This window comes from Taurulus bubalis, assembly GCF_910589615.1.
Source record: "Taurulus bubalis genome assembly, chromosome: 15".
Taxonomy (NCBI): Eukaryota; Metazoa; Chordata; class Actinopteri; order Perciformes; family Cottidae; genus Taurulus; species Taurulus bubalis.
In genome coordinates, this window is record NC_136603.1 from 20,014,779 (window position 1) to 20,042,066 (window position 27,288).

Below are 27,288 nucleotides of genomic sequence, written 5' to 3' on the forward strand. Positions count from 1 at the left end.
ACTTAATATAGTTTTACCTTTGTTGAATTTTTCACATTTCAGCGCATGACACGGGGGCATGAACCCAGTGCATTCACGACGACTCAATGATGTGCACTAAGCCCTGAGCCCTAACACTGAGTTACCAGAAGCCCTTTGTACCATCCAACCCAACCTGTAAGAAACACAAGTGCCAAACACCCAGTGTATCAGACACATTAATCAGATGTTTTATTCAACTTTTCCTCATGATCATAGATTTTACAATTCAGTCATTGGAAGTCACTCCAACAGAAAATTAGACATTTCTCCGCAAACACTGCCCTCTGTTTTCCAAGAGCTTTTGGCACAAAGTACAAATGGCGTTGGGCAAGAGTGGGCGTGCTTTCTGGTGTGTTTTGCTGACAGGCGGGTTACAGTTCAATGAATCTAGAAAGCAAAGCGAGCGTTCAAAAATATCAATGAGGAAACAGTTCACACAGCGCACTCTACCACACTGGGAGATCATAAATCAATATGGACCTAAGGTCCACGATACACAAACTGTGCTTTAGGCAATGTTCAGCAGAGATGTGCGTTGGCTAATCCATCACTTTGTGTTCTCTCTGTAGTTAGATTTGTGATTCACCCACAGTGAATTTCCTACTCTTTGTTCGTTTCTTGCAACATTTTCACGTAACTGCCGGAATTGGATGCAATCAATTTGGTAATTATTGGGCTAGTGTCTTTCTATATTGTGACCAAAATGGATAAAAGAGGTGTTCTCTTGTGGCCTTCAAAGCCTTTACTCAACGACGTCCACCTGCGAGTCCATTGGCATTTCTTCATTTTAGTTTCCTTGGTGATGGAGGATGGATGCCAGAGTACACAACATCATCACAGCCCGTCCAAATTGGGGCCTCGACCCCTGCGTGGTGTCCCTCCTCTCTTCACCCGGCCGTCTTTCACCTTTACTGCACATCTGCCAATCTTTAGAATGTGACATCGCTATCTCCGGCATTTCCCCAGCTGGTTCAGTTCGTATTATGCGATGGAAACACGCCTTTGTTTACCATTCGGAGGAGAGTTTGAACTGCAGGGCATGGCGAGGACCTCGAGGACATGAGGCCCGGGTGTCTGATATGAGCAGGAGGAGAGAAATGAAAACTAAATAACAGACAGATTCCACTCCCACTATAGCTTGACCGTGTGAACATAATGATTGAGAGTTTATTTCAAATATAATGCACATATGCTAAAATCGTGTTTCTCTGTATAACATGAAACTGAGAAATCTATTTAGTTTTACTATGTTTTTTGAATTTTTTTAATCTTGATTGTGTTACAAAGACATTCTTACAGTCCACTGAAAGATACATCATATATTGTAAATATTGTGTATATATATATATATGTATATATATATATATATATATATATATATATATATATATGTATATATATATATATATATATATATATATATATATATATATATATATATATATATATATATATATATACACACATCAAATCTGGTATACCTGGGTTCCCCTAACACATGTCGTTAGTGTCTTTTTGTAGCTGTAAAGCAAGCCTCCTGGGAAAGTTCAGCACTTTGTTTTAATCCTGTGATCCCATGTGACTCCACAAATACGTGTTAAATTATTGTTTGAGTTGAAGCATTTTCACCACATTCAACATTATTTGAAGCTGTTTCTCTCAAGAAAGGAATACATTTATATAGATGTGTTTAATTTATATATTTTATATTCATATTTTTCCAACAGGTCCTCATCAGATTCAGGTACGCTCTGCAAACCAAAGAAAGGATTTCGATCAATGTCAGACTGTTGCTGTTACAACAGATGTGAGTTGTAAAGGCTTCGTATTGGTGTCAGTGCTTTCAGGCGTCACTGAAGTAGGATCTGGTTCTAACGAGTATCTTGTACAGCTCCTCTTCCAGGTCCATAATAAAGTGATTCTGGTCCATTTCACCTGAACACTAACACTCAGGAAGAGAGATCCTTAGGTCGCTGAGGGTGAATATGATGCAACCAAAGGACAAAAAGTACCTCTCGTCTTGAAATGTGCAACCCCGCTCCCTTTCACTACACCATGCCCTCGCTGCGCTTGCTCCTCCACACCACCAGGGCCGTCATGAGGAGGGTGACCAGGATGGGAACCACAATGAAGGGACCCAGGATGCGATTGGGCGGGTCCTTCAGGAGCCGTCCAGACAGCGAGCAGTCGTGGAAGTAGTGCTTGTGGACTCGGATGAAGAACTCATCCACCAGCCTGTTGGGCCAGAAGCAGTCCATCTTCTGCGCCACCAGGAACGTGCAGTTTGTCAGCTCGCCGTAGAGTCTGCAGAAGAGGATACACAGTTAGTGAAGACGGGGAAGATCCACTCACCATTTGCCCACACCACCAACTTCCTTTAAGTAACTGTTGTCATTGCCTGTCCAACTCTTTCTTCTCATTCGGCACATATGCAGGTACCACTCGACTCTTGGCATATCTTGAAACAATGGGCCCTTGATTTCAGCTTCTCGTTTATTGCCATATCAGCGGTTCGATTGTAATTTTCACAAGAAATGCTTTTACATTCAACACTACAAAAGAAAAGTATTTTAGGATGACGACTAACCCGATGTGATAGGTATGACTATCTTAGTTAAAAGTAAATGTTGGTTGGGGTTGCTGGAGTGTTTAGTTCTCCAAAGCCATTAAAGATCCTAGTGGTCTAAAGCGAATGGTAGGCTCAGTCTTTTAAACTATTCCCAGGAGGGGTTTAGTGAACGGTCGATAACATTCACTGTAAAACAAATTCTCCTTTCGTTTTATCTGTTGCTAAATGGTCTTTTACTGTAAGTGTTGACAAAATCTAGTCTTCCACCCTTAGTTTTATGAAAACCCTTTCAAGCCCTTTTGGATGATCTTTAAAATGCAGTGATCAATGTAATGCATACGCCTGTTTCCTTTCTAATTAAACATGACAGTGTAGAGATTTAAGGGTTTCACCTAATATGAGAATTTATTGCTTTTAAAAATAATTTTATTGTATAAATCATGTATAATAACAGAATTACATCTCCTCTGGATGGACGCAAGACAGAACAAACACATTACTAGATGGTCCAGGTGGCTCAGATGCAAAACACTTCACTGTTCACTAACCTTCACTGTTAGAGACACTTAGGGAAAGATACAGAGAAGGAGGGGTCGTACTCATACTCATCGCTAATACCTAGTGCGTGCATGGTGCTTCTCCATGGTGAGATGATCCCCATCATAATTGAGGTAATGACCCGTGATTATGACACACTGAGCACACAGAGGATAATGTGGATTCTCAAATTAAGGTCATACGGGCCTATAAGGTTCAGGCAGCAAATCACACCTATACAGCGACCACCATATATAAAGGAATCAAAGTTTACTGTACTGTAGTTAATAGTAAGGTAGGTATTTTTATGTTGAGTGCAACTCGTAAAGACTAACTGCACACTTATAATGTGTTTTATTAAGCTGGAAACTCAATGATATAACTGTACTTTTTAATAGCTAAACTTTAAATGCAAATTAGCTGCTGCTGATGCACCTAATATCAGTCACACAACGTAAAGACCTACATTTAATGTTTGAAGCACAATTTGTTTGTGCTGCAGATGTCATTCTAACATTTGAATGCTTAAACTTATTGATCTTTTGAAGTAGCATTGATTGGCCACTTGGCGCCAGAAAAACTCAAAATAACAAACCCTGATATATGGATTATCACCTAATAAAACGGCTTTGACTTCTTAGCAGACTCAGAGCTAAATTGGCTTTACTTTTGGAGTCCAATGTTCATTCATCTTTTAGCTCTGTTTTTGTCTCCATCACTTCCTGAGGGGAATATGTTTAGCTGCAAAATGCTGCACAATGTTCACCAAGTAGTCACAAACTTCAATTGCAGGTCATTTGGCACTGGGCACAGAGAAACAAAGCGTAGTGAGAGCAGTGAGAATTAATCACAACTGTATTGTTCCAGACCATGAAAACAAAAATATGTAGAAATGTACTATACACCTGAAGGGAACGTCAGATTCCGGTGATATTTCTCTAATGGGTGTAGCTCTCGGGTAGCAACTTCACTCTGTCTGGGTGTGGTCAGCTACTAGTTCACCTCAGCTAAGGTTAGATTAAACCTGATGGTGTGCAGCTTCTGCAAGAGAGTGTGTGTTTATGTACTGGATGTGTGTGCTGAATGTAGCCATTTCATTTTTCAAAAAGTCATGGGAGTTATCAAAGGTTAAACTAATGATAGTTTTTGAAGAAATGTCACATCCTGAAGTTTCAATTCTCTTTTATCTTCTTTAATCTTTAATTGGCAACACAGTCACCACGAAAATGTTTTGGCATTGTACATGTCTGCAAACCAGGGCTACGTTGAACTTTTTGAATTCAGTCAGAATTTTAAAAAAGTTACGCGTAGAGCAAGTGGCGTAGCATATTGAGCGAAAGTCGTTGAGCGTTATATGGCATGAACAAACACAGAACTTTTACCCAGGAGACCGCTGTCCAAGTCCCATGCAAGTCCCCAGTTTTTTAAGGACAATGTTAAGCTTGTTAAGTAACGTTGTTTAGCTTGCTACGCTTGTAACGTAAGAAATTCTACTAAGGGCAGTTTCTATTTATTCATGCGAGGTACGCCGTTAATTACGCTACGCCGTTTGTATTCAAACACAAACCATGATGTTGTTTTCTAACCTTAACCAAGTTTGGTTGTCCTAACCTTATCGTTTCACAACATCAACCAAGCGTCATTCTGTGTTTCTGTAAGCTGACATGAGGCTGCTATGAAACGTATCCATGAAACATGTTTTCTGCTAACTTGGCCCATGTGCCTTGACTGAAACAGTCAATAGGTGTATGCTAATGTCTAGCTATTCATCCACAATGTATCTCTCTGTGAAGCCACAGGGCAAGTTTGTGTGGGAGTTCAGGCGGGAGGAACATGCCTGTATGTATTATGTATGTATTGCCCATGATGTATTTATACATTTTCTTCTAGTTAATAAGAAAGAAACACGGGAGTAAGACACAGAAACAAAAAAATGAGGCATGAAGAGTGTGTCAAATTGAATTCCCTTCTTATTTTTTTTCTTACCATTTCTATCTGAAGTGCTGTCATCCGGAGCTGATCTCCGTCCTTAAATTAAGCGCCATGACCAATTGTATTACCACGGCTAGTCTGGCTTTAATTGTATACTAAATGAGTGCAACCTAAGGATTAGAAGTGTCAGCAGTGTTGGTAGTGAGACACCGAACTGATGGCCTCTAGTGCATTTCAAACTAAACAGGTTTCAATCTGCTCAGATGGAGGTTTTCTTTGTTGTGTTCCCTGTGGGGATCAATACACAGCACCACCTGCAGGGTGGTTCAAAGGTTACTGCTGGTGCAGCAACATTCCAGATGTGCAGTTGCAGAAATTATTTTAAATGCTCCAATTATTAAGTAAAAAAAGAATATTAAAATAAAATGCTCTATTTTTACTCTAAATGGACCATCATTTACTACAGGAAGAAGTATTGAAGACGTTTTGAAACTAGAGATTGAGACATAAACTCATGTTTACAATGTTTACTGAGGGAATACATCAAGAGAGAAGTAGAGTCATTTTCTCATAGACTTCTTTTTGCACCCTTTTGGGATCTGACTTCCCAGAGAGCGCCGATCGCACTGTTGAGGTATTTCTCAAACTCATATGAGCACGGGCTGCATTGCCTGACTCGTCTACTCCTAATCGGATTTGCCATCTCAATTTAAACCACCGGACGGAGAAGAGAAGGTTTACATAGAATAGCCCATCTTATGTAGACAATGACACAAGGAAGCTTCACGGAGGCTTTGCTACAGTAAACAGGGACAGAGTGTCGTGCTCTGGATCCCATTTAAAATCACTTTAGATCGCCCGATATGCTGGGTTTCTACAGTACATTTCTGTTTAAAGGTTAGAGCATTCTCTCAAGTCAAAAGCAGGGAGGTGGATCGGAGAGGAAATGGAGAACTCGTGAAGTTCACTGCAACCAAAAAGGAGAGAGCGAAAGTGGCCATATTTTGTTTGGTTGTTGGAGAGAAGGTATGTTTACTCCGGCACCAAAGGCCTCAACATAGATGACATTTCTGCGAGACAACATCCAAAACACAGTTGCAAGAAGTCCTTTGAGGGGGGATTCCACTTTTTTTTTTTTCTATTTGCCAAGTCTTCTGCAGCTTTTATTTACTCCTTTGCAAAAGCCCGATGCACAGTCGAGCATGTTATAGAAAGGACTACACATACATAAGGGGTTTACAAGAAACAGATTATTTGGCAACCTGTTCTCATTCCCCACTCGTCAACAGGCCACGCCCCCCTGGAGGGGAGATGGAATGGGTCAAACAAACACATGCATTTTTTAGAGTTTTGGTCCTTTGTGAAAATATGAGTAAACGCTGACATTTTGTCATGTGAGTCTTTCATCACGGGACAAAAAAAAGTGGTTGTCGTAAGTCGAATGGAAACTGACGCACCGTCCCTGCAGAGGGGCCCGTGCAGAGGGGCCCGTGCAGAGGGGCCCGTGCAGAGGGGCCCGTGCAGAGCGCCACAGTTTGAAGTTCAGGAGCTCTGACCAGACGTCGGTATTAGACGCATCGAGGTGGGAACGTGTTGTTATCGCTTGTATGTACCTGCTGTCGTGAGTGCAGGTTTGTTTAGTTCCTCACTTTGCCAGCACAGCTGTCAGACTGCATGCATGGTCGAGGCTGTGTGCGTGACTGTGTGCCCACTCTCACGTCTCAAGTATTATTATTTTTTACAACAAGTGTGTGGGAGATGAAGTACGCCGTATGGGTGTTGACAAAAGGGGACGTTCAAAAGTTTGAGCATGTGAAATGTTGTTTGGAAATGATTTTACGGCCAACGTTCGTGTATCACCCGAGAGCAGACGGAGAAAATGAATGTTCAGATGCAATTTTCTTCTGGTAAATTAAATTAAATAAATTAAATGTGTGTCGGTAGAAAATCATCTCGCAATCAGCTCATAGTGTATGTAGGCGGGGAGAGAGGGAAAATACAGACAGAGGTAAGGGAAGAGATGCAGACATGCAGACATGCAGAGCGAGGGACAGGCAGCCTGATTGACCCGAGTGGTTATGAAAGTGTCCCGCATGAAGCAGACGAAGCGCAGACGGAGCTGAATTAGGCATTGGGAGTTTGATCTGTTGTCTGCAGAGCGCAGTGTGAATAAATAAAACCTGGTTAATGAATAAATAAAAGCATCGCAGGGCAAAGCTGCTCCACTGACTTGAGAAAGGAGTCAGCACAGTTCCCTTTACTTCCACTGACGGACACTCAGAGAGCCAGGTGTGTGAGGGGCACAGGTATGAAGCTAGACTGGGGGTTCTTATTCAGTTGTTATTGCAAAACACATGACACAAGTAATCATTTGTAGGTACCATGCAATAAATAACTAAATAACTATTACGTTTTCGTTGGAAAGTTTGAATGTGGCCAAGGAACAAGAGAGTTTTTGGTGCAGATCCGATGTAGTTAAAAGCATTCTACACATTTGCTGTTGTCAAAAAAACAACACACACACACACACACACACACACACACACACACACACACACACACGCACACACACACTGGGCTAAAGTGGAGTAATATTCCCTGCAGAAAGCTTTCACTCAGTTTGAAATAATGTTTTTTGAAATGGACTGATAACATGCTTTTCTCCTTCTGCTACTCTATCTCCTGCCGACTTTTTTTGTCATATTTGTCGGAAATGAAAATGCGAAAGAGGAAAATGTCATTTGGGAAACCCACTTAAAGTGTAGCATTGACGTTATGTTTGCTATTGCCCTGCAGACAACCTCTGAGTCATATTATATTCAGGAGCGGTGCATATTTAGCCGCGTTAAACCTCGCTTTGAGTGGCAAACATCTCTGGGGGACGGCGTGCTGTTCAGATCGAGGAGGGGAGCACAACAGAGGGGGTTCCGGCAAAAGAATAAATACGTTGAACAAGGCTCAACTTTTGCTGCAAATACCTGCAAGGTCACATTCCTGGTGGATTACTCACTTTATAACATGAACGGAATATTTCTACAGTTTACAGCTGATGCTAAAATTGAACACCTGTAAGCTTTCGTGTCAGCTGGACGTAACTCCAGTCCTCATGGCATCCAGAGCATATCTGCAGCTACTCAGAGAACCAAGGTTGCAACACTGACAGAAACAATGTTTATCAGGTAAAGGCTTCGTCTGAATTATTATTCCAGTCTGGCCCCGCTGCAGTGTCCCATAAATACTGTTTATCTACTGTTTTTTAATTGAGCGTGTGATGATAATGAAGCCTGATGCTGACTACTGTTTATTCAGGTTTTAATGGAAACAATTTGTTCCATTACATTCTGATGTCGTGAGCATATCCCTGTTCAGTTCTTTCCACAGCTGCATTCATGGGTTTGTTGAGAGGTCATTCTCTTTCTTAATCTAGCGGTATTAGTACATGATCTCTTCTCCTTGTTTAACTTGTCTGAAGAACAGACCGACTGTTTACCTTAGACCAGTGTTGCCCAAACCTTTTTCTCCAGGGGTCCTACTTTTTAAAATTCACAATGGGTCCTATACCTATTAACCGTGAGACCAATCGAATGTGTGCCTAAATAAACGTTCCTGACCAATTGTTTATGCTATTTCCACATCACCTTATATTATCTTGGATATCGGAGAGCTATTAATGGAATCACAACTTTGTTTCATGCCCCCCGCTCCCCGTCTGATACCGACACACAAGTGACCCTTTAGCGTCTGTATGGGGCACTCAACCGGCTTTCAAGGGACTGTATACGTAGTATAAAAATAGCGCACACATAGTGAGAGAAAGGAAGGTGGATGGATCAAACAAACACTGGGCTTTCAACCAGGGGGACTTATGTTCGTGTCCCAAAGTGTTGTTGACTTACTAGCGATGTTTGTGACTTTTTTTTGTACTATGTTACATTGTTTACGTTTCACTTGTTTTAAGTCGCTATGTTAAACCCAAAACATGAGGTTTTTCCTCAACCTAACTAACCGTTTTTGGTGCCCAGAAGTAAGCAAGTGTTTTTTGGTTGAATTCCCATCGTTAAGCGACAGTAATGGAGCGCCATAGTTTGACTCTGCGGTGCAGAGGAACGCCAGGGGGTCTGACCAAGCGTCAGTAAGTGACGAGTTGGGAAGGGAACGTGTTGAAAACGAACATCATGCTTTATTGAAGAAGACCTGAGACCATAAACTCATGTTTACAAAGTTTACTGAGGGTAATAAATCGAGAGAAGTAGAGTAAATTTCTCTTGGACTATACAATCGTACTCCTCTTTGCAACAAGAGGAGTCGCCCCCTGCTGGTCAGTAGAGAGAATGCAGGTTTAAGTCTCTTCAGCATGATGGTTCCTGGTGTTCACAGTAAAACTGAATAACAACTGCAGTATTAAACCAGAAGAGCAGTTTTCAAAGACCAAATGAAAAAAAGAAGAAGTTGCATTCTCTGTCACGAGGAAACGAGATGTCAGCTTGCGACAAATTATTTCATCCATTCACGCAGCGCAGATACGGTACGGAACGCTGCAGATAGTCTTGATCAACAGCGAGGCTGTCATTACGCTTTTGTTCATTTTAACTGAGGGGAACATCTGATCAGATAATATAAAGTTCCCTGAGAAAAATGGGTCATGAAGAACAAAGTACTACAGCCGAAGCTGAGAACAGGAAAAACCCCACAGAGATGAAAAAAAAGAAAATTGAAGATCAAAGACTATTGTCTTTTTACACAAAGACTGATTCTGTTCCAGTTTGAAATCTCTAAACACGACCTTGTGTCCTCTCCCAGGTCCAGTTATGTGCCACACGTGTAACCACCTTATTCAGCCCCTTCTTCATCCCTTGCATTTACAGCTGAGAACGTTTCTGTCATGCTGCGAGGAGAGATCACCTCGGAGCAGGAAGGGAGAGATTCCTCCCTTGAAAAACAAAAACCAAAGACAACAAAAACCTGCCAAACTGTCACTACTGAGCTCAGACAACGTGTTATCGCTCTCTGCTTTGTTATTCTACACATTCAGATGTTCAATCTCCCCATAAGAAAAGTGGAACAGGAGGTTTCCTGCTGCGCTTTTCTTATGACCAGATCTTGTGTGTGTGTGTGTGTGTGTGTGTGTGTGTGTGTGCGACTCTTTCTCCTCCATGAGAGCAAAAGTGATGAAATATTGTCCCAAAAATATATATAATTTTAAAGATTTCTATGCCCCCAAAACACACACACACACACACACACACACACACACACACACACACACACACACACACACACACACACTATCAATACGCATATATGTGTATTTGTGTGTTAAGTATTTTGTGTGTGTTTATACTGGGTATAAAGCTGCTTCTGAGACTGTTTATTTGTGTGTGTGTGTGTGTGTGTGTGTGTGTGTGTGTGTGTGTGTGTGTGTGTGTGTGTGTGTTCTGTCGTTCCTAAAGTACCCCTGTAGACCTGAACCCTTGACCTTAAGTGACTCCGATGCTCCAGCACGGCGGTTGTTTGGGACCAAGTATCTGCTGACCTGCTGGTGCTGCCAGAAAAAATTTGAAAGATGATTGTCTGCATATGCTGCAATGCAGGATGGGAAGACAGCAGAACAGTTCACACAATTAATCCAAAAGAGGGATATCATGTTTTTGATTAATCCAAATTACAGTCTAACTCTCTCCCTTTGCCCTTGCCTCAGTCTGGCTCTAAGAATAGCTCTTTTTTTCTTGGTCTTCCCAGGGCTTTTTGCATGCGATTGTTGGAGAGTATTTTGGTCAGTCAGTCATGCATGCCCGTCTGTAATAATTTAAAAACCATTCTGTGAGCTCACATCGGAGATACGTGCGACGCCCATGCAGGCCCGGAAAGATCCAGTGAGCTCGGGAGTGTGGAAAGCTAATTAAAGTCCTCTTTCTGTGGACCTCTGTGATTAAACGGATGATTAGTCGCTGATTAGGAAGGGATTGCCGTATGTTTTTACAGCTCCAACCATTGGACGGCATCCAGCATCGCCTGGATTTCCGAAGCCGCAGCAGCAGCTGTTATGCAATGCATCTTTAATAGCATTAGGATGATGATTTGCATATTTGCCTCCGTTAGGGAGGTTTTTCATTTCTATTAAAGTTTGATGAAAATAAAAAAGAAGCAGTTTTGAAGATCATCAAACTGGCTGGCATACATTTCCTTCAGCCTCCACGCTCCTCTCCTGCTGCTACAGAATAGAGGAGGAACCTCTCACATGTAACACACACAACCATCACACAAGCAACGCTAGATTAGGTCACTTGATACCTCCAACCCCAAGAACAAACCTCCTCAAAAGTACAGTTATGTTTCATGCAATTACTGCTTGGAATTTACTTCCTCTTCATATAACTCATACAGGTAAATAAAATGTCATTTAAAAAACAATTAAAGGCGCACCTCGGACGTTTTCCAGTGCTTTTGTAGTCATCTGATCCTTCTTTGTATAAATAACAGATACACTGCACAATATAGTACATCCTAGTCCTCGACTGCACTAGGTATCTGACTGTAATATTTTGTATTTTATTATTCTGTTTCTATTTTTAACTGTTTGTTTCACGTTATGTTTTGTACGTCTTCGTATGTATTACATGTTGTCCTATCTGTGGACCCAAGGAAGACTAGCGGCCGCTAAGGCGTCAGCTAATGGGGATCCAGTTAATAAACTAAACTAAACCTCTGCATTTGTTCTAGTTGCTTCTTAGGAACAATCTTCTCCTCTCTCTTTTGTTGGTGTAAAAATTCTTTATGATTTCCCGCCTCCTGTATTGTTAGCTTTTAGTATATTGGCATTGGCACACTGCGTCGCCGTTGAGAATACCTCCCAATTGATGCGGAAGCGAGGTAATATATATTCTGGAGCCCTGAGAAGAGCACACAACAAAAGGTGTTTCCTCGCTCTAATTGAGCCGTCTCCTCGTTCTGAGCCTTCGCATCAATACTGCAAACATGCCCTTTGACGACTCATTGGTCCCGCTGGGCTTCACCGGCGGCAGCAGAGGGATCCAGGAGCCGCTTTTCTTCCCCTCTTTGTGCACCGATGCACCAAACAGAAGTGCTCACAGGTTTTAACTGCAGTGTTTTCTTTTCTTTTCTTTGTGTGTGTGTGTGTGTGTGTGTGACAGCTCCCTTCTAAAGTACGACACATTCATCATCGATTTACGCACCTTTTGAGAAAATTACAACGGTGTGTAAGTGATTTCTGATGTGATTCATAAATCATTCGTAAATATGAATACATTATATTTGATTTACATTTCTGGAAGGAAGAGTGCTCTCGAGACAAGAAAAAGAGTCTGGCAAAAAATTCAAATTTGCTTCCTGTATTTTTTTGTTTGTGGTTTCGAGTTGCAAACACAAAAACAGATGGATGGAAATGTTGTCTGTAGCTGAAGAGTAGGTCAAAGGAAAGCAAGGGACAGATGGACCACCGCTTTTGTGCTGACGTGTCAAACTCATCTCGTTTCAGCATAAAACATCTGCAAAGCAGATTTATAATATTTCTTTCCCCATATCCAGCATTGTTTACATCCTACTTGCCAGCCCTCTTTGTCTTACTTCGTCTTAACAGTTCAGGGGGAGCCTTTAATGTGCAGTAAACAGCCTCTGGTCATACCCTCAGCTTGTCTCTGGGGTTCGTCTGTGTGTGGGCGTGCTTGATTGTAGGAGCGGCATCAGGTGTGTCGGTGTCGCAGCAAGCTGCTCTTCATCTCAGAGGGGCTGTGGAGTCTCTAGTTTGTGTCTCTTGTCCCTGCAGCCTTCTTGACCCGACCATAAAGTATACCCTGCTTTATGGTCTGTTTGACTCTAAATGACCATAATTTACTAAATTAACATCATGCTGTATTAAAAAAGACTTGAAACTAGAGATTGAGACCATAAACCCAAGTGTACATTGTTTACTGAGAGAATAACTCAAGAGAGACGTAGAGTCTCTGAGACTTCGATACAATCTGACTTCTTTTAGCAACCTAAAAGGTTTTAGGTTGTTTTAGCAGCTCAAAAGAAGCGTCAAGATGTTCTGAGTCAAGCTTTTCTTATGCTTGCACGACAGGCATACACTGACATGCTCAGAAGGTTTAGTCATTCTTCAATCAACGGATCGACGGTTCGATCCCGAGTCCATGTCGATGTGTCCTTGGGTAAGACACCTGGAGGCTGAGCCGTCGGTGTGTGAGCGGTCATGATGCTTAGATAGACCTGATGGGCAGGTGGCACCCTGCCATCAGTGTGTGAATGGGTGAATTTTGAGACAATTATGAGACAGCCTACAGGGTTTTGTGCTGGTGAGGTTGGCTGATGGGTTGACTAAAGAATACTCAAAAGACCCAATACATATTCATGCACAGCCAATTATCTCAAGATGTTGATGTTTAAGTTTTGAGAAAGAGATGAAGGGCATTTTAACTTGTCATTCCCCATCAAATGCAGATCAGTGTTGTTGTGAAGCTCCACATTTCTGTATTAATTTGTCATCATATCTCGGAGAGAGATCACACTTTAATCCATTAATTTAAGGAGTCATATTTATAGTTTCAGTTTATTCTATTTCATGACAGTTCCTGGAAAATAATGTTCTACTGTACAAAGGGGAGACTTTTGTAAAACAATGCTTTACAAAATGCTCAAAATGTTGCTGACCTTGACCATAAGTAGTTTCATTGTGCATGACGGGACAATTCAGCTCAAATACTCAGTGGTGGCCGGCCAATAGAGGGCCACCTTGAGCCACAAAAAAAATAAATAAATCATACAAATTGTCAATATGTGTGTTTTTGAAATATGGAATATACCCAGTAATATTTGTAAAATAGGATATCTGCGCAAAATATATGCTTTTCCTGCACGTCCTCTCCGCCCGCCTGCTGTCTGACGAGAACGCGCACCTCTGGTCCAGATCGTTTTGGCCCAAGAAGCAGCTTAGCCAATTACTGATTAAAGATATAAATGAGTGACATACAATTTATCCAATCAGCGTCCTAGAAAAGATTCAGCTTGGGGTCAGACTCATTTGGCCCAAAGGTGCGCGTTCCCATCTCTCGTTCTCGTCAGGGCTAGTCTCTCGTCTCTCATTTTAACAACATGACAGCGGCTTGTGTGAGCGCGAGCACTGCTCTTCAAAGAAGACCAAACCCAAACTCGGTAGAATCTCTCCTCCAACACCCGTTTGAGAGAAGAACTTTTGGGGAAGAAACTACAGGTAAAACAACTGGTACCCGGGCATGGGAGGAGTTTGGGGAGGCCATGGAGAAGGACTTTCGGTTGGCCTCAAGGAGGTTCTGGCAAACCATCCGGCGGCTCAGGAAGGGAAAGCAGGGCCTACCCCAGGCTTTTCTCAGCGGGGGGGAACTGCTGACCCGGACTGTGGACATCGTCGGGCGGTGGAAAGAGCACTTTGAGGAACTCCTAAACCCGGCCAACATGTCCCCTGGAGAGGGGGCAGTGCCTGAAGTCCTTGAGGTGGATGCACCTATATCCCTGGCAGAGGTCACTAAGGTAGTCAAAAAGCTCCTTGGTGGCAAGGCGCCGGGGGTGGATGAGATCCACCCTGAGATGCTGAAAGCGCTGGACACTGTTGGGCTGTCTTGGCTGACATGCCTTTGCAGTGTCGCATGGGGGTCGGGAACAGTGCCCATGGACTGGCAGACCGGGGTGGTGGTTCCCATCTTCAAGAAGGGGGACCGGAGAGTGTGCTCGAACTATCGTGGTATCACACTGCTCAGCCTCCCGGAAAAAGCTTATGCCAGGGTGCTGGAAGGGAGGCTCCGACCGATTGTCGAACCTCAGATTCAAGACGAACAGTGCGGATTCCGTCCCGGTCGTGGAACAGTGGACCAGCTCTTTACCCTTGCAAGACTACTGGAGGGGTCCTGGGAGTTCACCCAACCAGTCTACATGTGCTTTGTAGACCTGGAGAAGGCTTTCGACCGGGTCCCTCGGGGGTTTTTGTGGGGGGTACTGCGGGAGTATGGGGTGCCGGACCCGTTGGCACGGGCCATCCGGTCTCTGTACGCCTGCAGTAGGAGCTGTGTTTGTATCCTCGGTACTAAGTCAGACACGTTCCCGGTGGGTGTTGGCCTCCGCCAGGGCTGCCCTTTATCACCGGTCCTGTTCGTGACTTTCATGGACAGGATATCTAGGCGCAGCCAGGGGGCGGAGAGTATCTGGTTCGGGAGTCTCGGGATCACCTCTCTGCTGTTCGCGGATGATGTGGTCCTGTTTGCCTCCTCGGACTGTGACCTCCAGCATTCACTGGGGCGTTTTGCAGCCGAGTGTGAAGCGGCAGGGATGAGAGTTAGCACCTCCAAATCTGAGGCTATGGTGCTCTGCCGGAAACCGGTGGATTGCTCCCTCCAGGTGGGGACAAACTGCCTACCCCAAGCGAAGGAGTTCAAGTATCTCGGGGTCTTGTTCACGAGTGAGGGTAAGGTGGAGCGGGAGATTGACAGGCGGATCGGTGCGGCTGCAGGTGTAAAACAGGCGCTGTACCGGTCCGTCTTGGTGAAGAGGGAGCTGAGCCGGAAGGCAAAGCTCTCCATTTACTGGTCGGTCTACGTTCCAACCCTCACCTATGGACGAGGTCTCGGATACAAGCCGCCGAAATGAGCTTCCTCCGTAGGGTGGCCGGGCTCAGCCTTAGAGATAGGGTAAGGAGCTCGGACATCAGGAGGGAGCTTGGAGTCGAGTCGCTGCTCCTTCGTGTCGAAAGGAGTCAGCTGAGGTGGTTCGGGCATCTAGTCAGGATGCCTCCTGGACGCCTCCCATTAGAGGTTTTCCAGGCACGTCCAACTGGTAGGAGACCCCGAGGAAGACCAAGGACACGCTGGAGGGATTATATCTCCCGGTTGGCCTTGGGACGCCTCGGGGTCCCCCAGAATGAGCTGGAAAGTGTTGCGGGTGAGAGAGAAGCCTGGGTCGGCCTGCTGAACCTGCTGCCACCGCGACCCGACCCCGGATAAGCGGTTGAAAATGGATGGATGGATGGATGTTGTTGTTTTTGTTGCATGTGTTTTGCCTGCGTTAAGCAACATTTATCTGGTTTTCTGTTTTAAGATGAGATGCCTTTATTTGAAGGCGGCTCGCAAAGATAAAAGGGAAGTCGCAATGTGTGCAGATAAAAGCTCCTGAAAATATGGTACATTTTTTATACAAATTAGAAACAGTAATGGAATTAGCACTCCGCGGAAGAGGCACAAGGTTAGTTAAAGTTGTAATAAATGTAATAACTGTGTATGTTTTAAGGAAATTAGTGTGAGTGTTGGCTCTATGTGTGTGTGCTATTAATGCAAACATAATTATCGTTTGTGTGCCTTAGTACATAGCTCTTACGTTGGTTTTGGGAAATTATCAATACATTTGAAATCATCAGTCAAGTACAGGACTATCTTTTGGAGGGATATGCAACATGATATATATCTATATACTTAATTGTATGAATAAGATGTCCTTATTATGTCAAAGTGTTGGAATAATAGTAAATATTTAACTGCAAAGTAGTTATGCGTGATACCTTTTTTTGCATTGAATCATACACGGATGTTTGCTGAAATTGATTAGATGACCCTACCAAATAAAAATTGCCAACAGAATGTGCGTATTTTTAAACTCTCATGAATTAAATACAATTTTCAGAGGTTTGCTAAAATATTATTCTCTTCAGTATGCCCTTGATCATGACCATGTACAATTTCACTGAAGTTTTTGAGAATATTAAAGCAGAAATGAGCTCAAGTTATATAATTCCCATTCAGGGAAAAATCCGTAATAGGTTTGCTGAAACGTTCAATGGACCCCTCTTCAGTTTGACGCTCACTCTGACCGTGATCAATTTGAAGTTATTTTATTGTACAGTTTTGTGTTGTATTTTTTTGTATTTTGTATTAGAGTTTGTGAAAAATAACCTCAAAACACATTGTAACCCGAAGAGTATGTCCTCATATTAAACTCCTAACATATTTTCCTTTTAGAGGTTTTCTGACATTTTCCATGTAACCTGTTCAGGCTGAACCTGTGAAATCTGAATTAATTCTACTTTCTCCCTCCGGACTAAATTAAAAAGCTGGCAGCGTTGATGCTGTTCCAGAATAAGTCCGACTGCAGTAGCAGTGTATTGAATTGAGCAAAGGTTTGCTGTATGTATGTGTTTGAATGAGACTTAGTAGGATGAATGTGTCATTTCCTCTTAAAAGGATTGCATGATAGTTTCTTTTTTCTTTTTAAGCAACTTGACATATTAAAAACGCAAGGCTGGCATTTACATGCTTTACATGCTTTTAGGCACATTGAAGACATGGAGTAACTCTCAAGCTGCTGGAGCAGACCGATAACTCAGACTGTTGTTCACAGTGAAGTGCAAGAAGAAGCAGATTCCTTAAAACCAAAACAGTAGAGATGTATGGTCCTAATTTTATGGTTGCACGTACAAGCCAGAAGGCCATTGTTTCTCCGTCTATGCGGACCTGTCTGCCCCAGGGAAGACAGCTGAAGCAAATTTGACATATTGGCTAAACTGTATAATTATGTCAATTGACGCCTTTGGCTTTTCTCAAGACTTTTTCCCCAGAGAAAAACATTAGGATAGAGGCGTATCCTCTCTTGAACACTAAAATGCCACTTATCAAAACCATTACAGCATTGTAAAATGCAAAGTATAGCCGAATCAAAAATGAATTTGACTTCTTCCGCTCATAAGAATGAGCCTGAGGCCTGGGAGGCGGGGTTACAGGCCCATTGATTGCTCAACAGCCCTGTGGAAGATCAGGGTCATGTTACACTCGGATTTGCTTCACGCGTTAATGAGCAACATTCATAGGACTGAGCGGCGCCCCGCTCCAACGCTGCATCCACATACATCTGTCCTCGTAGGCTACGGTCATCTGCAAACTTTGTTTAGACTCCGTCTCGAGGCCCCTTTTCTGTTACGTATCTGCAGAAAAGATCAAAGTCACCCAATAATTGGAGTTGTGCCCATCGGCTTGAAGCAATTAAACTGTTACTTTCTTTGTCCAGAGACGCCGTCGGCACCGAGTAATTGGACAAGACAGCTGAGTACCGAGTCCTTCATCATCCTCCTCTATTTTTCTCCCCAGCTGTTCTATAATAATTTTATGTCATCCATTTCACAGTTTCTTTAAAACTGCAGCGTGTGCGCTTTTTGGGCCAAAACGGAGCCTTTACAAACCATCAGCCTGACAAACGCAGACTACATCTTTGCATTGTGGGCAGTGACCGAGGTGGCACGTGCATTATTGAGGGAGTCTGCGGCGCTCCAACTTCATATAAAGCGGCTCAGAGGCACCAAACGCTATGAAAACTTTAGTGAGAGGTTTGAAAGAGTGAAAGGGGCTGAAAGAGGAAATAAAAGAGACAGATGGAAAAATGGTTGACGCTTGTGTAGTCGGGCACTGTGTTGTCAAAGTTAAATAAATGGCCGGACATCAGTTAGCTGAGCAAACGGTTCAAACGCTTTCAGATCTGCCTCCTCGCCACTGCTCGGCTCCTGTCAACTTATCCCACAGAAAGGGTTCGTGCTGAAGGGGAATGATTAATCACAAAGTAAACCTTGTGTTAGGTTGAATTAAAAGTGAGTGGGTTTGAAAAATAATAGGAGAGGGAAAACAAATCTATTTGTTCACGTGGAGACAAGTGGCAATTGAGAATTCAAAAAACGTCGAGTGCCACAGCGTGCTGGTAAAGGTTGAATCTGAACCTAGACGGTGACATGTTATCGTTCCTGTCTCCAGCTGGACGTCTACGTCCTTCCATCTGCCTTCCATCTGCATTAGCAGACTCAACATTTTTTTCTTTCTCTTCCATCTGCTGAGTGTCTCGTTCATACCTGAGTGCTTGCAAACCGGGATGATGAATTGCTGCACCGCTCTGCTTCAATTATCCTACAACTAAACTCCCCGTCCAAAGCATCCACCCAGCGGGTTTATTCACAAAGCCCACGGGTTTCTCACAGCTGGGCCGGTATCAAAATACTTTGATTCGTCTCAATTAAAGAGCACCTTGTCAACAGACCGGCCGAAACCCCAAAACGGTGGGAATTACAAAAATGCTTGATTGTGTCGACGAGCTGAGTTTCTCCTTTTTTTTCGGCAGCAATTATTGCATGCAAGAGTACAAACTACTTTTATTTGTTTCTGATAATTGCTAATTTATCGCTCTGACAGGACTCATTTATATTGATTCTTTGTGCTGCACAACCAGCGGTAGACACTCGAACGTGAATTTGTATGCATGGTGTCTAAGCTGGAACTTTGTGATTTTGAGTCATGCATATTGCATGTAAGCAACTGTCTGTTATGCTAAGCAGCAGGGTGAAATATATAAATGCAGCCATACTCTCCTTTAAATAAACCATCCCACTGATTTTGCACGTTTTAATCCGTTTACTATACTTCACGTGGAAGCTAACCATTTAACACCTTATAAACCTTAAGGCTTCTTGCGTTTCGCATGACTGAATGCTTTTCTCCCTCCTTCCAGGGAAGCCGTAGATTTTCATTCATTTCCATAAAATATAGATTGAGTGGTATTCTTGAAAGTCTGCTTTAGTTCAACCGCAAATGCAAACCGCAGATGCAAATGCAGCTCAGACTTTGGAAATCAGTCTGAACTGAAACTGCATTAATTAACAACATTAATGTCAACTTGATGGTAACGCCGTATTTTAAGGTCCTTTTAACAAACACTAGTTAAGTAATATGGCCCTTATGATTGATTATACGATTCATATTATCATCATCATGTGTTAATAGGACCATATACAATGTGCATTGTTAGATTATAAGACATTTATATACATTTATTGCATTGTGGGTTGCTGTGAGTTTTGCTGGCCGTGCGTTGCATTCGGCAGTCTGTATTTGCTTAAAGTTAAAATATCTCAACTTTATGCAAATAAGCCTGGCTCATAAAAATTGGTTCAAGCTCAAGTTCCAAAATGACAGAAGAGTCAGCAGCGGCACAGCCGACTTCTCACCTCAAAGTTCTTTCTGAATTATATTTTGGTGGATTGTTGTTATAATAGATGGTTGATATAGTGATATATGCATCTGGTACGCTGTGATCTAATATTCCGCTTATGATTTCTTCTTCAGCAAGAAATAAATGACAACGATTCCATGCAGAAATGGAGAAATTAGGACGGATGCAGGGTGACGGTAACACTGACACTTATACATACTACTGTCCTGACACACACACGCAAACACACACACACACACACACACACACACCCACACACACACACACACACACACACACACACACACACACACACACACACACACACACACACACACAGACGCCATATGCCGTAGGAACAAAATTAGAAATCCCCAGTGACATCTTGGCCAAGTGTCATCTTGGCAGATTTTCCTCGAAGGGGAGCGACTGTCCTGACATTCCTCCTCTCTACTCAGTGAACCATTTTTGACATTTCAATGTTCCGTTCATACGTTTTTTTTTGGGGGGGCGGGAGGGGTGTTCTTTCCCTGCCTTTTCTGTCTTCTGTGACGAGGTGTGAGACAACTTTAGGGAGGAGTTATCAGAGGTGAGTCAGTAAGTCACTTCGTGCTTTGAGATACGTAGAAAAGTAACTGGGACTTTATTCCACAACAGAATGTATGTTGAGGTAAATGTATTTGGCGGGCGGTGTAAAAAAAACAACAATAAACTTTAATCTCAAGCAAAAGGTGGAGATGCTTTTAACTTGGTTAGCTAGCTGCAGTGCTTTAGATCTGCAGTCGCTGGCCAGATAGACACAAACACTGCAAAGTACAGCACACAGAATATAATGTGCTGTGAAGTCCATGTTCAACTTCCAGACCCATGAGATTACTGTACAACACACTCCTGGATGTCCCAGCTGTGAATGAGCTTCTAATACGCCTGAAGCGATATTTCAGTGTCTGTCTCATCTTCTTCATATGCTTCTTGAGTTACAACTTGTAGTCCTCATTTGTAATGGTCTACTCAAGATATTGTCTGGAAGCACTGACGTCATGCTGGTATTAGCTGATCGAGATCATCTGTGGCAGTCAGCTGACAAGTAACGTCCAATCATATTCATGCAGGTGTGCCAATTCTTACCTGTCACTTTATTCTGCTGATACCAGCTTCCTCCATCATTTTTCATATTTATTGATATTTCTGATGTTGCTGAGATTTAATGTTTCGCTATGTTTTAAATGTAGCTGTTAATCCATCTGCTATAAATGGCCATTGGCTTGACGAAAGTGGACTAAACTTGCCATTGCTTTCATGATAGTGTTGTCACAGCAATCAATTTTGTGTAGAGTACATTGTACTTAAAGCCAACAGATATGCTTGTCAACAGTAAGAAAATGTGTTGTAATACATCAGAATTAGTATTTTTGGTTTAAAGGACAATACAGTAAATACATGTTTTGTCTCATAAATGTTTGTCTATTCATATACATATTTGGAAAGACCTTTAGTAGTTTATGTTCAATAATATGCCCCTTATCCGCACCTGTCACTTGAGCATTTATGATTGTGTCATCTGCATACATCCGGATTTCGACAGAGATGGAAGATGCACACGGTGAATAGCTATGGTTCCGGAGAAAATGAAGGAAACGTTCAAACAAAATGTTGAAGATTTTCACGTCCGACAATAGGCGCAGGGGGGCTCTGTGTGCAAAAGGATATGCCTGTGTCATCTGCATACATTACATCAGGATTTTGACATAGATGGAAGATGCACACGCTGAATAACAGAGGCCCCAAAAGAGCCTTGTGGCACACAATTCATTAATTATCAAAACACAAAGGGTGCAGTGTGTCAGCTAGGATTTAATACTGTGATTTAGTAATGATTGACTATCTAAATGAAGACTAATTAGTGCAATGTGCGGTCTGAATGATGACCAAAAGGCCTCATGTAGATCAAGAAACACCACTCCTTTACCCAGATTAACCTTGCAGCTTGTTTTTTATTTTTCCAAAGCTACTATGACATAGTTGGCTCTGGCCCGAGGTTGTATGAAAGGACTTCACAAGCAACAGTTCTCACGAGAACAGAAACAATGCTGTGCATGAGACGAGGTCAACGGTCAGGCCTGCTGGAGACTTTCGTAATTGGGTTCCCCATCCAAGGTTTCTACTATGGGGCGGGCGAGTTATGAGCTTACTGAGGGCCTCAGGCAGGCAGCGTGATATTACACCCAGGTAATTCAGGATAGGGCTTTTATTGTTTGAACACAAAACAAGTAAGCGGCACGTAATTGTTTAATTGTAGCAAATGATGCCAATAACTGGCACTCGAATGCTGAGAACAACTGAAAACCTGTGGCGCCAGACGTCTCTAACAGTGAGAGCAATGATAATATTTATACGGGCACAAAAAATTCCCTGTCCATGCCGCGGGCCGGCGGCTTTTGTTCCCGACACCGACGGTCTCAGCGCGTTCCTCTCGTCCCTCTCCAGTTTCCCCCCACTCTCTTTCTCTGTTGTCTCTCACCCAGTATCTAATCAGCTGTTGGAAGGTGACCAAAACGGTGGGACGATTTTTATAGATCTGCAGCCAGGAGCGAACTTTCTCTTTTCTTTTCTTTTTTCTGAAAACAATGGAGTTAACTTACATTTTGTCGACTTAGAGTGGATCAGAGACGATGAATAAAGGCAACATTGAGATGTATGAAGATTGTTGTTCCACAGGCTGAATATGTAATCGCTTTTCTGCGTTTTAATGCTCTTACTGTATTACAACTAGCAAATAAAATGAAACGGCCTTATGCAAATTTTAAATGGAAAGCTCATTATGTTGTTTGCATTTGTGTGGAAAGTTAATCTGTTTGCATTTGTGTTTGGACCTCTCTCTCTCCCTCTGTGTGTGTGTGTGTGTGTGTGTGTGTGTGTGTGTGTGTGTGTGTGTGTGTGTGTGTGTGTGTGTGTGTGTGTGTGTGTGTTTATTCTACTCACTCGACCGTGTCCTCCCAGCTACACCAGTGTTTCTGGTCCAGCTCTTGCATGTCCAGTCTGAATTTGGCCAGGCAGAACTCCTCAATGGCGAATTCATAGTTGGGTCCACACCCCAGTGCCGACACACACTGAGACACTGTTGAGAGGGGGGGGGGGGGGGGGGGCATTAGTAAAGAGAAAACTGAAAAACATTCTGATGGTTTCCAAAAATGTTAACAAGTGGGATGTGAGTAGCTTAGTACTCACACATATGTTTTGTTCCATTGTTAATCTGTGTTTGTGTGTGTGTGTGTCACTGCATTCAACTATTTATGGCTCGGTTAAAGGCCATAGCGGGGGGGGGACAAACACAGGACTGGAAGCAGCTATGACCTTAAATGTTGTCGTCTCTTTTGGGTTCAGTGCAAACTGTTTCCCCATCTGTTGGACATGACACCCAAACACCATCTGCTATCACAGTGATAGGCGCCATTGCCAAGACCCCCAAAACAGCACACACACACACACACACACACACACACACACACACACACACACACACACACACACACACACACACACACACACACACACCCCACACTATTAACTGTGGGTCAAAGTATGAGAAAGTGAGAGGTTAAATGTGACCGTGACGCCGCATGGACGTTCAAACACAGCGATGTATAAATAACTAATATCTAACAAATTAATGTCTGATGGAAAGCTTTTATAAACATGTGATGGCCGTTAAAATGTGCTTCCTTGCTGAGAGTTAGTAAGAATATACACCAAGTCAATGTATTTGAGCAATTAATAAAGTTAGAACATGTAGCCAATTAGCTTAGGTTAGCATTAGGAAACTGTTAAGCCTGCTCTCTTTATAGCTTTTAGTTATCAAAATGTTCATGAGACCATTTTAATAAATTATAAAGGCCTTTCCAGTGTAGCCGACAAGAAAGAAGCTTTAGCTTTCGGGAAACTTTCTTGCTTTCAAAGAAAGAGAGCTTCTGATTCCAGCTCGCTCAAAAACATTCATTTCGACGATACACATTTACACAAAAAATCAACATAAGATCATGATGTGATTTGTATAGAAGCACAAATAAACGATATTGAAAAATATGTTTGGGACACAGCTGTCACATTAATATAGCCTATCACATCTTAACGTCCCTCATCATCCTTCTTTCACGACTTCCTCCTGATTCTCCACCTCCTCTTTCCCTGCAGCCTCCACACATTTCCGATGCCTCGCCTTGTTTTTCTCCCTAACTCCCACAACACTCCTCTCTCTCTCTCTCTCTCTCTCTCTCTCTCTCTCTCTCTCTCTCTCTCTCTCTCTCTCTCTCGCTTCCTTTATAACCTGCTGTGTCTCGTGCGTCAGTGAAACCCTCCTGTGGCAGCAACCTTCTTGAGCTCTTGCAACTTCTCTCTCTCTCTCTCTCTCTCTCTCTCTCTCTCTCTCTCTCTCTCTCTCTCTCTCTCTCTCTGTTTATCTCCTGCTGGGAGTTTTGCGGAGAAGTGGTCGGATTAGTGTGTGTCCTTGAGTATCTCTCGCTCGTTCAGAATCATTAATGTCCACAGTTGTGTGTGCTAATTGTTAATGCATGCATGTTATGGCGCACAGCAGAAGGGAGATGGAAACAGAAATAATGAAGGATGAAGCCGACGATGTTTTGAAGATGGGGGAAAAAAAAGAAATGTAATAAAAAATATGTAGGTTAGAAAATGTGAATAAATAAAGAAATAGATTACATTCCTACAAAGAACCCGACTCGTGCTGTAAAGAGGACGGATGAAAAGGTCCACCTACACGTCGACACAACTCCGATCACACATTGAGAGAGAGAGCGAGAGAGGATTTTTGTCGTGCCAACAATATTTTGTGCTATATTACCAATACCAATCTAAATTACAAAATGTTCTATTTTCCCTTTGAGGTTTCTGATCTGTGCCACTATCGTCATGAGGACGTCTTCTAAAACCGCTTTGAAACTGATCACATAGTGATGGTTAAGCTTTGGTTTGGTTGAGGCAACTACTACTACTTGATTGGCTAGGCCAAGTACACTGTCATGGTGAGGAGAAACAGGGGAAGACATGTGAACAGTGGTCTCCGGTGGTCTCCAGTGGTCTCCGGTGGTCTCCGGTGGTCTCCGGTGTCCCTCCCACCCGGACATCCTCCCCCAAAAGACTTTGCAGTCGTGGAACAATGTCATTCCACGTCTGCCTTTGCTTCTCAGAGAACGGCTGTTTCAAAATTCAAAAACAGTTGCTCTGATACAAAACAAAACAATAGTGTTCGTTGATGTAGCGACACTGTATTCCTAAAATTAAAAAAGTATTTCCATCCATCCATCCATTTTCATCCGCTTAGGGTCGGGTCGCGGTGGCAGCAGGTTCAGCAGGCCGACCCAGGCTTCCCTCTCTCCCGCAACATTTTCCAGCCCCTTCTGGGGGACCCCGAGGCGTTCCAAGGCCAGCCGGGAGATATAATCCCTCCAGCGTGTCCTTGGTCTTCCCCGGGGTCTCCTACCAGTTGGACGTGCCTGGAAAACCTCTAGTGGGAGGCGTCCAGGAGGCATCCTGATAAGATGCCCGAACCACCTCAGCTGACTCCTTTCGACACGAAAGAGTAGCGGCTCAACTCCAAGCTCCCTCCTGACGTCCGAGCTCCTTACCCTATCTCTAAGGCTTCAACCCTACGGAGGAAGCTCATTTCGGCCGCTTGTATCCAAGACCTCGTTCATTCGGTCACAACCCAGAGTTCGTGGCCACACGCTAAATGGCCTTCCGTCTCAGCTCCCTGTTCACCAAGACGGCCCGGTGCAGCGCCTGTTCTACTGCCGCACCGATCCGCCTGTCGATCTCCTGCTCCACCTTACCCTCACTCGTGAACAAGACCCCGAGATACTTGAACTCCTTCGCTTGGGGTAGGCAGTTTGTCCCCACCTGGAGGGAGCAATCCACCGGTTTCCTGCAGAGCACCATGGCTTTAGATTTGGCCTCAGATAGTTTTAGTCAGGGTTTTTTCCATCAATGAAAACATTGATGGAAAAAACCCTGACTAAAACTGCGACTTAAATCCATGTAGTGGTTTGAATTAAATCAGAAAATATTGGGATATTCGTGTCACATATTACTGAAATGTTGTTTTCCTTATACAACTTTCTAAACAGGCCAAATATTACATCCCATTAAAATGCACACAGTTGACATATTGGAAGATGTATTTAACATGTTTATAGATCGACACAAAGGAAGCCTTCGGTTTTTATCTGAACATTTTCTTCCAAAATATAGAGCGCCGTTGCCAACGTCCTAAACAGTTTAACTTTACTTTGCCAGTTTTCTCATCAGACGTGTATATAAAGGCATTGCTATAGCCAACGACTTTCCATTAGTGCGTCTTCAAACTAAATCTATGTGCTTCAGTAATTGAAGATAGTCTGCAGCTCCTGGTCGTGCGGAAATTGCACCTTTATTCATCATTTGTCGAATTGAAAAACTCATTTTGTTTGACGAAGAAAGAAGAAGAACAGCCGTCCACTTAATGTTTCCTCCCGTAACTTGACAAAATAAAGGTATAATTGAAAATACCGCGCAGCCTGTAACAAATGTTTTTAGTTTTTTTTTCCTCCATCGCTTCAACACGTGTCACTCCTTGTCAAATCGACCAGACTGCCGTCACACTCCCGGCGAGGCAGTACATGATAGATCCAGAGGAAAGGTCATCATTGACTGAAGATTTTCTCATTTCCTCCCGCAATATATCGATTTGAAGCTGTAACTAAAAACAATACAGTCCTTTTCAACCTGTTATTAACTCAGGGAGCATGTGCTGTCTGCAAACATGCTCTTCCTCAGCTTGTCTGCTGAAATAAGCTCAGGATCAAGAAAATGTACTTGAAGTCGACGGCACGCTTGTTCTAGTCAGTAGACGGCCGATGACCTTTGACCCTCTCTGCGGGGTGTCTACCCAGAATCCACTTCTTTCTGTGTACAAGCCAATCCAGCCGTCAGCTACAGTGCACTTTACCTATCTGTATTTGTGTGTACATGTCTGTGATTATTGTTATGTATGCGAGATGGAATTGGACCGTCTATATATTTCTCTCTCATCATCGTCATCATCCAAGAAACTAAACTAAGCTAAAAGCCTCACAGCGAGACAAACAGAGCCGCCTACCCTCACTTAATTCCTTTCTCACGTCGCCCTTTTAAACGCCTCAAAGCTCATATTTGCATATTCAACATCTCGGTACGCGCCC

At 43.1% G+C, this 27,288-nt stretch overlaps 1 protein-coding gene across 1 annotated transcript in view; it reads right to left on the bottom strand.

Annotated features, from left to right (window-relative positions):
* Nucleotides 1-2,069: 2,069 nt before the first annotated feature.
* The window catches only part of ramp1 (receptor activity modifying protein 1), a gene marked incomplete at both ends in the record, with an annotated part of 56,108 nt that continues 30,889 nt past the window's right edge, over nucleotides 2,070-27,288 (bottom strand). The window contains 2 exons of the mRNA XM_079230817.1: nucleotides 2,070-2,325; nucleotides 23,039-23,174. Coding sequence (XP_079086943.1) covers nucleotides 2,070-2,325; nucleotides 23,039-23,174 — 392 coding nt within the window. The remainder of the gene's footprint in view (nucleotides 2,326-23,038; nucleotides 23,175-27,288) is intronic.